General features: G+C 35.7%; 1 protein-coding gene across 2 annotated transcripts; it reads left to right on the top strand.

The window, feature by feature from the left end:
- Positions 1-1,575: 1,575 nt before the first annotated feature.
- On the top strand, positions 1,576-12,637 carry LOC105034460 (uncharacterized). Of its 2 annotated transcripts, none has more exons than XM_073256402.1 (6): positions 1,576-1,969; positions 3,407-3,485; positions 7,230-7,278; positions 7,685-7,729; positions 11,966-12,065; positions 12,291-12,637. In XM_073256402.1, exons 1-5 carry the CDS (start codon positions 1,715-1,717, stop codon positions 12,030-12,032), a joined length of 495 nt encoding a protein of 164 aa, XP_073112503.1. In that variant the 5' UTR covers positions 1,576-1,714; the 3' UTR covers positions 12,033-12,065; positions 12,291-12,637. The 2 variants fall into 2 exon arrangements, with proteins under 2 accessions (XP_073112503.1, XP_073112504.1); XM_073256403.1 differs by having other exon boundaries at positions 1,586-1,969; positions 3,419-3,485.
- Positions 12,638-17,657: the final 5,020 nt, after the last annotated feature.

Below are 17,657 nucleotides of genomic sequence, written 5' to 3'. Positions count from 1 at the left end.
TACCCAAAGGTCAAAAAGGATTAATTATGCAAAAGATTTTAAACTATTTAAAAATTTTTAATTTCATCATAAACTTTAATTTAGTGCAATCAATACATCTAATTTTTAAATTGATTCAATTCAAATTTTAGCCATGAATTTTATCTAGCTATAATGATATCATGTGGTAATCTTGTGCATCATCCTCTTCAATCATGTAACCAGATCACATTATATTACATGATAATTCCATCACAGTAGTCAAGCAAAATTTATAGTTAAGATCAGAATTAAACAAATCTAAAAATTAAATGATCTGATTGTATTAAATTAAAATTTAATAAAAAATTGAAGATCCTCAAAAATTCAAATTTTTTTGTATAATTAATTTTTTTAGAAATGCAATATCCAAAGAAGCCTTTGATTGCTGAGGGGAATAACCATTAGTCAAGCCCAAATCCCTATCTACTCTTTAGAAAAAAACCATTTTTATTTTAATATTTATAAAATAAGTTATATTTAAGGTTGTTTTGTTTGTTGTTATTTCTGTTACCGCAAAGAATTGGTTTATTTTAGATTTCCATTTCTTCATAATAATAAATGGGTGAGACCATCATTGCCTCTGTTATCTGTTATCTGAATCTACAAATTTAGGCTAGTTGATTTATGTATATTGATAATGGATGCATGCATACTACATGCCAATAAATACATAAAAATATTTCTCTTAATACAAGGGGCATAGCACATATATTACAATCTAATACATATATAAAATTACTTTTCTTAATGCAAGAGCATGGCTATAATGGTCCAATAAAGTTTTCAAAGTTTTCTTTTTTTTTTTTTTTGCTATTGAAAAAAAAAAAAAAAAGGAAAGAATCCCCCTTTCCTCCCAAAAATATCAGTATCTAGTTAAATACTTATTTAAATGGATTACTTCACAAAAGAATATATTTGATTTGAACTTCAAATACGGCAACTCTACTAAAGTTCAACACTGTATATAATATTATTTTTAAATTATCTTTTTATATTTACTTTCTCTTTATTATATATGGAACAAAATATCCGAGCATTACATAACATCTACTACTAAATAATAGAAAAAATATTTCCTTTTAAAATTTTATTAGAATAGAAATTTTTTAATTTTTTCTCTATTTAGAATTCTTACTTATCCAAAGTAACACCAATGCTCTGTAACTAAAAGATTCATGAAAAAAAATAACATTATAAATTAATATTATTATTTTAAAATAAAAAATTAAATATATATCTAAAATATTTGATATTTGTTCTTCATTATATTTGCGTCTATAAAAATTATAAACATCCTTATTTGTGGATGTGCAAAACTCTAATGTAGACAATTTTAATATTGCAGGTGTATGTGGATTTAATTTATATAAATGGACACGTAAAAATGCTATTCGTAAGTATACAACAGAATCATAATGGTCAGTAAAATTCAAAATAAATTTATTTTACAAAAAAAAAAAAAAAAAAAAATAATTTATCTGGCAAAAATAAAAAAAATAAAGCAAATTCTTCCTTCAGCATCTCTTTCACCAGCCACGGTGCCATCAGTATTAGGGCACCTGGCATGACAATTAAATCATCAACTAAAAACCAGGCAGCGAGAACCATGGCTTAAATCAAAGGTCTCAGGTGTCTCTCTTTATATCACCGTGGCCATCTTCTAAGTACGCCTCTCTCTGGAGTCCTCTGCTAGATGGAAGGAGAGGGAGCGGTCAGAGTAGCCGACTTTGTTCCCGCGGCGAATGGAGAGGAGCCGACTCGACCCTTCGCCGAATCCGTCCAGGAGAATCCCCTCCCCGGGACGCCTCAAAACCCCGGGGATCCTTCGGATCCCAAACTCGACCGCAACGAGATCTTTAGAGCCCTGGAAGTCGTGGAGAGGGACTCCACAGCCATCGCCCAGAGCTTCGCTTCTCTCTTCTCCTCCCTCCGCTTGGCTCTATCCGAGGTTCGTTCGCGTAGAATCTTTCAATTATAGTGTCTTACGTTCATTGGATCGAGTTTTATCATTACTTATTTGGTGCCGGAGATCAAATGGAAACCGAGAATTGGTATTTCTTTCTATGTGGAGTCGTGGTCTTGATTTTGGTCGAAAGTTTCTCAGATTGAAAACAAATTTCTGAAATCGAGGATTCTTTTGACACTGGGGTTGTATGGATGCTGAAGCTGAGGCGTCTGATGCGGAAAAGAAGGATTTAAAGAAGCTCAGTGTCATGAAGAATAAGGCTAATTTGAAAGCCAAACCGGGACAGGAGAAATGAGCCTTTAAGAGTGGTTTTAGTTTTATTAACCTTCTTTTTTTTTTTTTTTAAATATGGTTTTCTTGCAAATCCAGATTTTATAATTGGATTGTGGTACTAAATAGAAGGCTGCTGAAATGCCAAGGGGGATTGTGAAGGCAACACCACCCAAATTCACGAGGAAAGTCACATGAAGAAATCATCATAGTACTTCTCTAATGGTTTCTGGCTCAAAGTTCTTAACTTACTATGTTGAAAGAACTATCTAACAGACATGTAGATTTTATATCCTTGCTCTAGTTGGAAATTGAAATCAGCAAGCAGAGTATATGTTGCATGCTTCAAATTAGCGTTTCATCAACTCAGATTTGTTTAAAAATGGTGCTGTGATCATGTTCTTCTTATTATATTACTTTATTGGATATGGTGATTCACTCTCTTTTTCTATGTTTTCTAGTCAGTATGAATAACAATAGAGTATCTGTATGCGTGGACCAATTGGGTTTGTTTTTTTCCCCCTCAACTGATAGATGCTTGCCACCAGAACTGAATCTGACTTGATAGAGCTTACCACACGATCTGGACCCTCATCTGAAGTCTGGCTAAGTTAACCATAACATATTGAACATATACCGATACCGTAATAAAATGGTACTTGTATGGGATCCAGTACCGAAATGGCGAACCTTGTTAATAAGGACCAGAATTTATGGTTTAGCGATGCATATATGCATGAAACCAAGAGAAAGTTGCAGTGTTTTTGAATCTGTTTGTACATGACAACATGCAAATGTGGAGGTGGTAGAGGAGAGTCTCCAAATGAACTAATCAAGATAAGTTCAAATTCTAGCCGTATTGAAGAGTGATGACGAATCAATGGATTGAATGTTGACTCACTTTCACAAATGAGTTGCTTCTGGGACCACGAAAAGATAGCACTATTACTGATGCACTGCGTAAAGAGGATGAAGTTATGCAGATTTTTGGGAATATGAAGAGAACCCTAGAAGCTTTGTTGCAATCAGCATAGGTTAGAAAGTTGTTTTAATAGATGCCATGAATCTGAATAAGAAACTTCTCAGTTTTTTCTTTCATTATTTCTTATCACGGTACTCATTACTGAAAATTGTTTTGTGACTGAATAGCATACTTTGCAGGTCACTAGTACTTCGGTTGAGAACATGCAGTGCTTCAGTGAAGTTGTTGGCCGCTTGCAAGAGTCTGGTAAACTATGATATGCAAAGACATCAGATTATGCTAATATTTAATAATTTTAGCAAATGATATGATGAATACATTATAGCTTATAAGATAATGACTGATTCTACATATCCATTGCATGGGTGTAGTTCTTTGCACTTTCTTCAATATCAACTTAAAAATCTTTTATTTCTACTTTGTGCGTTGTATTTATGTAAATGCAATCTCTTTCTAGCAGTTCTGTATGTGAGAAATATTTGGATGTTCCCCTCTGGTAGAAGTTAAAAAATATGAGAAATGATGAGTAAAAGGGCAGCCGCACAGCAATTACTTTGATTGTGAACATGCTACCAAAACAACTGTAATCAAATATTGATGTGACTTTCATTAAATGCTGGTGTCAAAAATTACTGCAGCTAACCCACCCTGTGAGGGAGAAGTTTGACTTCCATTTCTTATTATTTTCTAGACAAAACTTGGTAGGAAATCTTAAGGCCAATATTGATTTACTAAAAAGCTAATACCCATGTTAAAATCAATATTCTTTTTGTTTGACCTTTAACTGGCTATCCACCTTACACTTACTGCACACTTGTTGTACTTGGAATTGGAATGGAGACTGGTGGTTGTGGTCAAGTATTGTAAATTATGATAGAAATTGTGTTACTTTGGTTAGGTAGAATGTTTCATATTTTCTTTTGATTTGATAATGAGAAACTACCCAGTGATTGGAAAAGAAGGGTTGTGGTACTAAGTCATCATGCTAAAGATCTCATAAGTGCAGTTGCCATCATAGTTTGAAGTTCATAAACCTCATGATGAAGTCATCGAAGATAACCATGGAGCAGCTATTGAGAAAATGGACAAGGGTTGTCTAGAACTAATCTTGCCTTTCCTTCAGAAAATTCAAACATTATTTTTCTTAACTTGGAGAGAACATGTTAAGGTATTATTAGAAATTGATGATTTTTGTGAATTCACTAAGGCCATGCCTAAGAAGGAAATAATTGCAAAAGTAGCCTCATCAATAATAATGGGTTTACCTTTTCAGAAGAAGAATGATTAGTTCATAACTCAGGTGATCTTTTCGAAGAGGTTGAATTGGAACTTTTATCTCATTGTTGTTCATATATTTAAATGTTTGCAATGTTTAGGAACAGCTCCATGTTGCATATCATTTGCAAATGAAACTGTTTATATTGTGAGATGAATGGTGGCCGATGCTTATATTAGAGATATGGAGGAAAGTTTGAGAGGATGAGGATAGAGTATACCTTGATCTAGATACATGCATATAAAGTTTTTGTTTGTGAATATTAATGATACTAATTCCCTGGTTAAAGTTGGTGGCCATACTAAATCCAATAACAAGTTGTTCTGAATAAAAGAAAGTCAAGTAGATGAAAACATATTGAGCTATTCAAAATTGATGAGGATGAAGTGGAGATTACCTTGGAATACTGAACATGTAATGTACATAATGAAAAACTGAAATGAAATATTAAAGCCATAATTTGGCTTGTATCATTACTTGATGCAAAATCACTTTATGCCAAATATTAGCATGCAAAGTGGGGAGCTATGGTTCTGAATATGTTTGGATGATAGCATGTTAGGAAAATTTTGTTGAATTGCTATTCTATGAATTAAAAGAAAAATTAATTTCTTTTGAGAAGACTCTTGACAATTTGTCTTTGGAAGGCTAAAAGGGATGATATTTAAACTATTTGGGCATATAGCTCTTAATAGTTAGTGTTATGAGTAAGAGCAAAGCTGGAAAGTGTTTGAAAATGATAATTGGAGTGAGTGACTGAAGTATATGTAGCATGGATGCATGAAGGATTTTGTTATCTCACTCTCCACAATATCCTTCGTAGTCTTCACTGACATTGAAATGCTCACTCAGTATACTAAGGAACAAAATGCATGATGTGTCTATATGTTGTCAGGCAAATCAAGTGGAAAATGAATCATAGACCGGAAGAAGGTTTGGAGAGTGATAATGGTTGCTTACGTACTGGTATTATACCTGGATCACAACCATTGATTTCTAAAAGGTTAGTCAGATTGGTATAAATGCATAACAATAGCATATTATAATAATGTTAGAGGCTTCTTTATTGGTAACACCTAAGAATAAAATACTTAAACAATTAAAGCATCTACTCTAAGTTAAATAATTGTGTGGAATAGAAACATAAATTCACCTTTAGATTTCCTTCTCTTAAGAAAAAGAAAAAAGATGTTCATTTCATTGCAATAATTAACTTGAAATAGGTTATTGTTTACTATCACTTGAATAGATACTAAATAGATGAATCAACATAAAGATGTCTTAACTTTCAAATCCATTAAACTCCATTTTGCAACCACATAGTGCTCGTGATGACTATGGTTAAAATGAACCACCAGCCACCCTTAGCTCGGGCTGAGCCTTGTGAATTTTTGAAGCATGAACTTTGCCTGATTTTGTCCATTCCGTTTTTATATATATATATTTTTTAGTGGGGATGAAGTGGTGTGCAAGCTACAAATGGAAGGGGGACAAGTGTGGCAACTAGATTCTTCACAGCACCCTGCTCAAGTTGTGTGAGGCAGTTGAGATTTGTCTGGATTTGTGGTTGAGGTGTGCCATGCAGAAGGGCAGCCTTTGTTCATGGTGGAGGCCCATGCAACTTTTAGGAATGGCATGAGTCAGTGGGGGCATATAGAGTAGTAGGGGTTGCATTGGCTTATGGTGCAGACACTAGGAGAACAGGGAGAGGAATGAGAATAAGTGGGTAAAAATAGGTTAAGGTTTTATTTTGTTAGCATTATATGTATCTGTTTAAAATATTTTTAGAAGTTGGGCTTGGGGTCAAGTTGAGGGTAACGTTTGCAATTGGCCTCAACATAAAAGCTAAGCCCAGCCCAGTCAGAATTGTAAGTTTGTTATATAGAAGCCTAATGTCATTGAATATTAAGCCGAATATACATTGTTGATTCATCTCACAAAAAGAAGAAGAAGAAGAAGAAGAAGAAGAAGCTACATTGCTGACTCGTTCCCAAATAGTCATGCTTTTGTGGTAAAGTGGTTAATTAACATGACATCGAAGCTAAGGTTTTTTGAGGTCATGAATTCAAATCCCCTCCAAGCTAGTTATTAATTTAATTAACCCATCTACCATCCTACTCTCATTTTAGTCTCAATGTGCATGCTCTGGGCCACTCATGAGGGGGCCGGGGTTGTTAAGCCTGATGTACAATGTTGACTTATTTCTGAATGGCTTAAGCTTTTGGGATAGGGTGGTTGGTTAACTCTAAGGTCCAACCTAATGAGTTTCAAGCTGGCTTGGCCCATTGCTAGGCATAGCTGCACATTGTGTCAACCTTTTTTTTTTGGCATCTGTATCTGTGGCCGTATGTTCGAATAACTTTGTTCTTTGGTAAGAATGGTCATTAAACAAACACCTGAACAACATGTCTTATTCCTTCAAATTCAGTTCACCTTCATGGATCCTACCTTGCTGCTCCTGTTAAAGGCAAAGTTCAAAACGAAACGTTTAGACATCCCTTTTTTTTCCTTCAATGAAGAAAATAATGTTGAATCATGTAATCCTTAAATAAATTATTGCATCTGACCAAAGACCGCTTTTAACAGTATGTTTGCTTTATTATCTAGCTTTTGGTCATGAAAAATTGAATGCAATATGAATAATTTCTTTTAGAGAATGTTTTCCTGAAAACCTCATCTGAGCGCTGCTTACACCTTTTGCTTTAATTTTGCAGCTCTTGATGCAGCAAGCAAGGGAAACAGATACATAAATTCATGCCTGAGGTTCATGCTTGTTTATGACCAATTGATTTCCTTGTTAATTTATGCATGATTTCTTTTTGATTAAAGCAACTGCACTACTCCTGCGTTTTTTTAGATTCATAACATGTCCCATATTATTGATTGTGAAGGGTAACAGTGTGAAGAACTCAAGGTTATGTCAACTCCTTATTTTATGATTTATTTAACGATTGTTAGTTGATGGAAATCAGCTCTCAATGACATTCAAACATTTTGAAAATACCGTTTACTCTCTCTCTCTCTCTCTCTCTCCGAAAAGTATAACCTGTATTCTTTGGTGTGTTGTCAAGATGATCAGGTTACTTTTCTGTAGTAAATAATTCTCATCAATCTGCTGCAGTTATAATTATAAAACTTTGCTGAAAATTCTTTATATTGTTTACCACAGATTGAATGAAGAAATGAAGAGCCTGGAAACTCTTTCTATGCAACTGTATCCTTTTATTTCTCTCTGAGTTAATATCCAGGAAATAAATACTTTGTTATGCAGAGAGCTAATCACAAATGCTCATTATGTTAATGCAGACTAATATGAAAATGTGGAAGAAGCTATGCAGACTAATATGAAAATGTGGAAGAAGCTGTGTAAATCTGTTGATCACTGATAATGTGTCATACTACCTGCAGTTTCACATCCTATTCACTGTTAACATTTGAATAACATAGTTTTGTTAATAAGGGTATTCATTCACTTTTGTACTATACAGTCAGTCTGATTTTGTGACTTATAATATGTTGAATGGAAGTATAACTGCAGATATAGCTAATTATGACTGCAAATAGCAACCAGAATGCCATTCAAGTGACAATTGGATGACCTTAAGTAACCACTCCTGATTGTAAAGCTTGAGAACTTATAACTGCAATTTTAGTGAATGATCTCACTTTAAACTTTCTATGCCTTGGACAATTTCTATCTGATAATGTGCTTATTTGTCAAGCTCCTTCAAAGATTTGAGTCTGTTCTGAAATGTAAGACCACATAAGGAACACTGCATAGTCACTTCTACTTTAGTGGGAAGGAGTAATGCCAATTTTCATGTTTAGAAAATAATTTTCTAAATAATAATAAAATGAAAGTAATGCTTTCAGTTTCTGGTTGATATGTCCATATATTGAAGTGATTTATATGTTATGTTTACATTATTTGTGTGTACTTTTGATGCATGCATACATACAGATAAACCTTGATTAAATGTATAATGCATATTATGGTGTTAATGGTTTCATGTGTTGACCCTAAATATGAGTTGACTCATGGTCTGATTATGTATACAAATATCATATCAAGCACCTTATGGTCTCCCAGATAACTTCTGATGTATCCATTGAATTGGTCTTCACTGGTCACTTGAAATGGTAAATAGTTGCCTTTTGAGCAAATAAATGGTGCACGATCCAATTGAACCTCAAAAGTTGCAAGTGGTATGTGAATTAATTGAATATTTTTAGCAATTAGCTTTTAGGCTTAAGCAGGATTCAGTTTCAAATTAGTAAATCCCTCACTGTTTCATTAATCTTTATCATACTCTTGCTTTGGTCATATCACTTCAGCTATCCATCATTTTAATTTGATAATTTTTCATATTTTTTGTAAGTTTTATTTTTCACGGGATTTACATTTTGGCTAGTGCGAGTAGTGTTAATAATATATTCATTATTACTCAGTCTTGCTTAATTTGGATCCTCTTGAAGTTCTGCTTCGCTGAGGTCTTTGTCCATGATCGAGATGACCATTCCCAATTGATAGTTTCTGGAACCTCTCAGTCTTCTTAATTAAATGCTTTTTAATGATCATTATTTGTGGTCTTGAACAATGTTTTTTCTTAACTTCGGAATCTTGTTTCATCATCTAAGTCTCCATTTATGTCTTTTTTTTTTAAAGCATAAATGGGTATATATCTTACATCTTTCTTCACTGTTTTGACACCATTGGCAACTATTTTAGTTCTGTCAGATCTTTCCAAGTGCTGAATCCCTTTTCCCTTGTTGTTCAAGCCCATTTTGTATGTGCTATGATATTATTATTTTGTAGATTGTTATGATGCTTTCAGTTAAGTGGTTCTTAAACTGTCACATGTCACCTAGTAATATGACAGGGTTTAGTTTTAAGTTTATAAGCTTTTAACTTTGCACTGTGCCAAGGCCTGCAAATGGATCAGGTTGGGGCTGATCAGGCATGACCTGAACATGAGCTGATTTAATCGTGTCGTGGATGTTATACCCATTTATTGACCTGGACATGTTGAGTCCATGAGAAATTTATAAGACATGATGACCTAACTCAATTGAGGAAATTGTAGTACCCTAATCATGTTGCTCTCTCTCTCTCTCTCTATATTTATCTGTCTGTCAAGCTGTTTGTTTAATCTATCTACCCGCCCGCCTATCTATCTCTCTATCTCTCTGTCTCTTGCCTCAATACTTCTATGAATGACACTGAAGATTTCCTTGTAATCTCACTGCCACAATCATCCATTAGTGATGCAAACTTGCGAGTGAACTAAAGTATGGTAGGCATCAAGGGATATTCCTTAACCACAACCAATTGCTTCCAACATGCTTCCCTCCTCAATCCTAACGTACTTTAAGTGGGGATGGTATAGATGGCTAGGCTTGGTGTATTATGCAATCAAAATGTAGTAAGAGGTCGATTGAGAATGAGAGTTCAATTGAGAAGAAGGCAAGGTTGGCGTATAGGCACAATGGGCTGGTTGAAAGATAGTCTTCTGAATGTTGAGACAACTAGATTAGGTTGCATTAGGAGATGGATTGGGGGGAACGGTGGAGGTGTGTATAAGTTCAGGAAAGATGAATGAAGAAATATTTGAGATGGTTGAGTTGGCTGGCATGAGTGATCTAACAGAGAGGTTGGTAAGACTAGCAAAAGTGAGAGAGAAGAAGAAGCCTAATAAGAATTTGATCATTATTAAGCAACTGTTTTTATGACAATCTTGTATTTCATGATAGGGAAGAAAAGAAATAAAGAATAACTGCACACCACTTAGCTGGACTGTTCTAGTGGTCTACTAGGAAATAGTTTAAGTAAAAGCCATAAGGTGGATGGGCTTGTAAAGTTTTCAGTAAAATCAGGAAAATCTCTCTATCAACATCCATACTTAGTGAATTGATTTATATTTCTTACTTAATATATCAGATGGACTATGCTCCTTTTGAAAAGGATAAGGTATCTATTCCTCTTGAGTCCAAAGTTAATAATCAGGCATTGAAACTGAAAATCCACCCATTGATCATGATTTATACCACTAAAAATACTTCAAAATCAAAAATCACGTTTTTGGTGGTCTCCAACCAATGCATCAAGTAGACAAAGAAATGAACAATTTTCATTATGCTAGTGTGCTAAAGTATATGATAAAGTTTGTAAATTAAGAGTCCATATTATTGACCATGATCATGTATGGATCAAAAATCAGTTTATTTCTTATCAAAAAAAAAAATCAGTTTATTTTAATACTTGGATCATAGCAACACATGGAACGTTTTTTTTAGGCATCTTTTATGGTATAGATCATGGTAGACAGTGTGGATCTTGGATCTTTGATTTAGGTATCTGATATTGATTTTAGATTTGATAGGAATCGGTACCCTCTCCTCTTGGGAAGAGCAAAGTCTCTCTCTCTCTCTCTCTCTCTCTCTCTCTCTCTCTCTTTATGTATATGTAAAAGGAGAGAGATGGGCTAGAATTTGGTTGGCCAGATTTCTGGTCAAACTTTGTCTATCCTGAGCAGATGATGGGGCTCGACAGCGATGACTTGAGCCATTGGATATCACCTACTACCTTACAATTGTTTGCACAAAAAATCATAAGATTTGGAGATTCCTAACTTATGCATCAAGTTCTCAAAAGATGGATAATTTAAATAACACAAAATAATGCATATTTTTTTGACCATTGATGCGTGGGCTAAGGGGAATTATGTGATTTTTGGTGTAGTAGGTCATATTCAATGTTTGGGTCATCGGCTTTTTACCCCCATCATCTGGTCAATCTGACCAGACTTGAAATCTAGTTGACTGGATTCTTGTCCACCATCTGTGTGTGTGTGTGTGTGTGTGTTTCGGGGTGACTTAAAATGCTTTGGAGTACATTTGACCCCAAATGCTTCTCATTGAAAATAAATGTGGACGGTTCAAAATGAAAATCCACCTCATTGATTATGATCTACAACATATAATTTGGCTAAAAATAATGCACTTTTTAAGTCTATTATCCGTGCATCGAATGGGTAAAGTTGGATAACTTTAATGGTATGATACCATGTTTTAGATTGATCTACAGTCTAGAAGTATCCAAATCAACTGAAATTTGATCTCCGTTTTGATTGTGTTCAATGGTTTAGATTTGCGAATTATATAGTCTTTGGTACATTTTTGCTCACAAGCTACATTCCTCTCATACATGTTGTGATTGCTTGATTCATAGACAAGAGATCTAAAACAATTATTTTTTTTGGTCTGTTAAGCATTTTATATGCTGTAGATTATTATCCATGGTGCAGTTTTTCATTTTAAGAGGTCCATCGTTGGTCTTAGTGGAATGTTTTTGGGGCTAAATGCATCAAAAACCATTTTACCTGTACGTTACTCTAGCAGTATCCTGTCAACTGTTCAAACAATCTGGTTGATTTCTTAATCAATGTGAAAGAAAGATATTGAGGAAGAATGTGGATTCTCTGGACCTGGCTGTGAACCGGTTGCTCCGTCTTCCATGACAATCGGACATCCCCAGTTGACACTTTCAAGTTACTCCTAAAGGCCTGTAGTTCTTTTATATTGGATAAATTATAAATTATATACGTTGGTATGTTGTTAATATTTCATTTATGGAATGGTCAAGCACGCTTGGTTTTTATCTTAAAATTGCATAAAAGGCCTGTTTGGTGGAAATCTTTTTGTTGCCTGAATTCAGATCATCAAATATTTTCTATTTCGTTACTCTCGTCATGTTTCATTTTCCTTTCAATGCAGTTGCATGTGTTCAACACGATAGCTGAGCAAGAGGTTCTGATTGAATATTGGCAAGGATTCAGGCAATGGAAACGCATAGCAGCAGCTGGTTAGACATAGGAGCAATGGCAATACAAAGTTCAGAGAAAACAGCGTTCATGGAGAGTTGGAAATCTGTTACCATACTATCTTTAGTGTTCCAAAATCATAAAATGGGTCGAGCAGTTCTGTAGGAGATTAGTCATTCAATTGTTTATTTAGTCTTCTTTGGTAAATTTGTGCAAACATAAGAAGCGTTTTATGACTTGTTTTGGATAATTTAAACAAGAAGTTATCAGTAAGAGATGAAAATTAACAAAGTGGAGTTAAATCTGTTGTCTTCCTACTATGAATTTAAAATCTTTATTTGAAAGATTGTAACTATGTAAATTGCCAATGAGCTTCTGCCATCAATCTCGGATTGCTCCAGCAGGATATTCACTTGCTCGGATAGTGACATTGATCAAGCTGTAGTTATGCAGAAATGGCTTTGTATCCAGAGGCCGGAGCAGTGTCTTGGAATGAGTTGGTACTATATATAATGATTTTTTTTCTATATATAATGATTTTTTTTCAAAGCTATATACAATATGAAAGGAAGACATGCACGTTGAGGTTCTATTACCGTGTCATCTACTAGGAAGCAAGTTGGGGAAAGTAACGGGAGTACACTGTTTTGGGATGGCGGAATTTCAACTTTTTAAGCATCTCATGGATTTCAAATTTTGAGAATAGCTCCTATATGACATATTATATCTGCAGATGATTAGATGCTATTTGGGGAAATCCGGTTAATGGAAGCCTACAATCTTAAGGAGGCGGTGGAACTCTACTGCATGGTTTCGGCTCTCAGCTTGATGTAACAATTCAACGAGTGCTGAAACCTATTTTTATGTGAAGGAATCTTCACTCGAGGATAAGTATTTGGGGAATTTGGTGCTTCTTCCGAGTTCTGAATCCCTTGTTCATGAAGTTGTGGTGAAAAAAATTCAGAAAAAAACTCTTGGGATTGAAGGCTCGAACTTCACATGCTGGGAGGTCGGTGCTCATAAAGATGTGACTTGCTAGATATTTTTACCGGGTGTGTCTCAAAATCACCGATTCTAACAACGGTGAAATCGGATAAGGATCAAAGTTAAATTCCTTCCGATACATTCCTTGAGAAGACAAAAGCCAATGGCAAATTCAACTCAAAGAAATCTAGAGAAAAGCACTACTCTTATGGTTACTATAGAACCATAAAAGGAAGAAGAGGAATTCCAAAAGGAATATGACAAGCGGAAGAATAATCAAAATCTCTAAAGAACAAGATGGCTCTCTCACTGTCAGAAATGACTTTTTCTTAATCGGGCTTCTTTTTCCTCTTCTTCTTCTTCTTTTTCTCTAAACGATGCTCTTCCTTCTGATTTTTTTTCCTTCTTCTTCTTCTTCTTTTCTTTTTTTTTTTGGATTGCATAGGTCTGATATGAGCTAGACCAAAGTTAGTTGACTCGGAACCAGACATGTCGGCTGATCAGCAGTACGGGTCAGTATATCCTTAGACTATATCGGGCTCGAATTGATGCATCGAAGGGCCTCAGGGGCTTCTCCCTCCTCCATGAGAAAAGAAAAGAATAGAAAGAGAGAGAAACGGACAGAGAAAAGATGGCGAGGAGGGCAGCTAGGACTCTTGGACGATGAAAATAGAAACGGCCTGTCTATGTTTCATGCATATTTTTTATTTTACATGAAGCCGGCAATCCGATTGCTAACAAATATTTTAAGATGGTAAGAATATTTTTATTTTTATGCGTTCATGGCGTCCAAGCTTCCAAATTTTCTTCTCCTAGAATTTCCCAAGCATCTGTGACTTTTTGTGCGGGTATCATGATGGTAAGAAGTGTATATTCTTTAAATCATGGAATCACCTTTACAAAATCTACGGGTTTGCGTGGTTTGGGCATCAGGAATCGAGAGCTTATGAATGATGCCTTGTTGATTAAATTGGGGTGGCGCCTTCTCTTGAACCCAAAGGCGCCATGGAGAAGAAGCCAAATTCATTCCAAGCTCATCTTTCTTGGGAGGCTAAGTGCAAATCTAGAATCTCTTGGACTTGGAATTCTATTCTAGAAGTTGTGTTCCTTCACTCTCTAGATTGAGATGGATTATTGGCAATGGTGGATAAGGATAAATTTCTGGGACTTTCAGGTCCAAATCAAGCATCGTTGGTCTCCTCTTCCGTGCATGGTGATCTACTACTATGTATTCATCCATGGCTGGAGGAAGAGGATAGAGTTTCGATAATATAGCAAAAGCAAAGCGAAGAATTTCAAACGGATGTGATCTCGTATACGATTTGGACTGGAAAAAGGTGGAAATAGCTTCTGGAATCAATGGTAGCTCCTTGTCCAGGAGAAATTATTGCATGCACCAGGTCGGAGCATATGCATGGTGGATAGCACGCAATCGGGAATTGGTGAAATAAAAGGGTAGCGTGGTGTGTTATCCACCTTGACGCGGTGCAATTGCACCTGGTGCATAATACGGAGTCCTTATCCAGGCTTGACTTCTTGAAAGGGCTGATCTAGCGGGAGCCGAGCTTTATAAAAGCCTGCCAAGAGATCATCTTTGGCTCGGTCACTGCTAACAGTTACGAGAATATATGACGTATTGAACTCCTGATTTTTTTAATGCTTCACGGTAAGCTTTCTAGAGAGCAAACAGCTTCCAGAATCAACTGTTCCTTTTCTATTAGGATCCGAACTGCGGGTTCTTTTCCGACCCTTTCTAAAACCCTTCCTCTTTAAAATCCACTACAGTCAGGACTCACCCGTCTCTCACAAACTTCTCCCATCTCTCGTTCCTCTAAGCCAGCAAAGGGTGATTCCACTCACGGCTCTCAAGTCTCTGTTCAAGACCGTCTTCCTCCTCGTTTTGGTGCTATTTTTGGGACTTCAGCCTGGCTCAAGGAGAGGGAAGAATAACATATCAAGGCCATATATAGAATCAAATTTGCTCTTTGTGATAAAACCTTTTCTTGTTTTATTTCTCAAGAAAGGTTACAGCATATAAAGCACTTGGCTTCTTCTATACAAAGCAGGCTTCTTCTATACAAGGCAAATTACTATACATTAGGAATCCTGATTGCTATCATGTATACAAGGCAAATTGCTGCAAGGCAAATCGCTATACATCAGGAATCCTGATTGCTATCATCTATACAAGGCAAATTGCTACAAGGCAAACCACTATATATCATGAAAATGAAATCTCGGTGATTAATCTGACCAAAAATAGGAGTACAGCTAATGCAATCGTATCTCAAATTTACAGCTCATCTGAATATCACATAATACTCTCTTCAAGTTGGCACATGAATATCAAGAATGCCCCACTTGCACAATAGAAACCGAAAGCGATCCTATCCGAATGCCTTAGTGAAGATGTCCATCTGACCAAAAATAGGAGTACAACTAATGCAATCATATCTCAAATTTACAGCTCATCTGAATATCACATAATACTCTCTTCAAGTTGGCACATGAATATCAAGAATGCCCCACTTGCACAATAGAAACCGAAAGAGATCCCATCCCAATGCCTTAGTGAAGATGTCCGCAAATTATAGTTTAGTAGAGACATGTGCAATGATGATATCTCTTAAGTTGAGATAGCCTCAGATGAAGTGACAATCGATCTCAATGTGTTTAGTCCTTTTGTGAAAGATGGGATTGGCAGCAATGTGGAGGGCCATTTGATTATCACAATAAAGTTACATCGGTTAAGGATGTTCAATTCTAAATGATCGAAGGAGACTTCGCAATCATAATAGTTCGCTAGTAGTACTAGCTATGGTTTTATATTTTGTTTCGACAGATGAGTGAAATACGGTAGTCTACTTTTTAGTCTTCTATGAAATTAGACGTCCACCAAGTAAAATGAAATAACCAATAACAAATTATCTCATCATTGGGCAACCTGCTCTGCATCATAATATGATGTTAATTGTAGTGAAGATGGTGTATGTAGAAGAATTTCCTGATCTGGACTTTATTTCAAGTATCGCAACACACGAATGGCCGCATCCCAGTATGGTTGGCATGGATCCTACATGAATTGAGAAAGGATGTGCACATTGGAATATATATCCGGTCTCATGATAGTTAAATAGATTAGTCATCCAACAAGATACTGATATTGTCTACGGTGATCAATCGGATAGCTAAAGTCAGAAGATAAGCGATGCTACTACTCCATAAGAAAAGCAGAAGGTCGGGCCCCCAACATGCCATATTCTGTCAAGATGTCTAACATATATTTTTGTTGAGAAAGGAATATCCCAATCGGACTGCTAGCAACTTCTATGCTAAGAAAATATTTTAGAGGGCTTAAATCTTTGATGTGAAAGCACTTGGCCAAGTACGTCTTGAAATATGTACACTCATGAGAATCACTACCAGCCAAAATTAAACCATCAACATATATCAACACTGCTATAAATTTATCTCCAAAATTATATGTGAAGAGAGAATGATCAGTGCCTGATTGGATCAAACCATAATCATGTAATGTTGAAGTGAATTTTGCAAACTAGTTGCATGAGGCTTGGCGTAAACCATAGAGAGATTTTCTCAAATACATATTTTATTTGGGTTTGCGGTATGTTAACCAAGTGGAATACACATATATAGACTTTCTCATCAAGGTCTCAATAAAGAAATACATTATGCACATCTAATTGATGCAGTTCCCATTCTTTAGATAAGAAAATAACCAAAAGCATCGGATACTTATCAGTATAGCTACTAGTGCGAAGGTCTCATGGAAGTCTAGCCCTTCTATTTGAGTGAAGCCTTTAGCGACAAGACGAGCCTTATAACGATCAATGCTCCCATCAGCTTGATATTTGATTTTATACACCCATTTGCATCCAATAGATTTCTTCCCAGGTGGTAATGATTTCATGATCCATGTGCCATTTTCTTCAAGAGCCTATAGTTTATTGGTCATGGCATTCCTCCAACGCATATCCTTTGTACCTTGTGAATAAGTGGTAGGCTCAAAGTGCTCCTAGAGCGATGCTACAAATACTCTGTGAGTCGAGATAATTTATCATATGAAATAAATCTTTCTATGAGGTGGACCATGCCTAAAGTCGCCGCAGAATGGGTTATCGTGGGTGAGGGGTCGCTAGAGTTTGTTGCATTGTATATATAATCCTCAAGATAAGTAGGTGGCTTGCTATTTCTGTCCAATCGTGATTCTCCTACATGTGAATTTGCCATGCTCCCCCTAACTAAATTACCGTTGGCTTCTTCTCTGCGTGTGATATTCTTGGAAGTCTGGATTGGGGCCATTTCTCTATGTGTGGG

The sequence above is a fragment of the Elaeis guineensis genome, chromosome 4, assembly GCF_000442705.2.
Source record: "Elaeis guineensis isolate ETL-2024a chromosome 4, EG11, whole genome shotgun sequence".
Lineage (NCBI taxonomy): Eukaryota > Viridiplantae > Streptophyta > Magnoliopsida > Arecales > Arecaceae > Elaeis > Elaeis guineensis.
The sequence above is the reverse complement of the archived record's forward strand: the minus strand, read 5'-3'. Positions and strand labels throughout refer to the sequence as shown.

What these genes read in the sequence shown, in the direction of transcription:
- LOC105034460 (XM_073256402.1), top strand. Translation starts at nt 1,715, where the DNA reads ATGGAAGGAGAGGGAGCGGTCAGAGTAGCCGACTTTGTTCCCGCGGCG. An exon ending in TGGCCGCTTGCAAGAGTCTG is followed by an intron (nt 3,486 to 7,229) that starts GTAAACTATGAT and finishes TTAATTTTGCAG; the next exon opens with CTCTTGATGCAGCAAGCAAG. An exon ending in GAAACTCTTTCTATGCAACT is followed by an intron (nt 7,730 to 11,965) that starts GTATCCTTTTAT and finishes TCAATGTGAAAG; the next exon opens with AAAGATATTGAGGAAGAATG.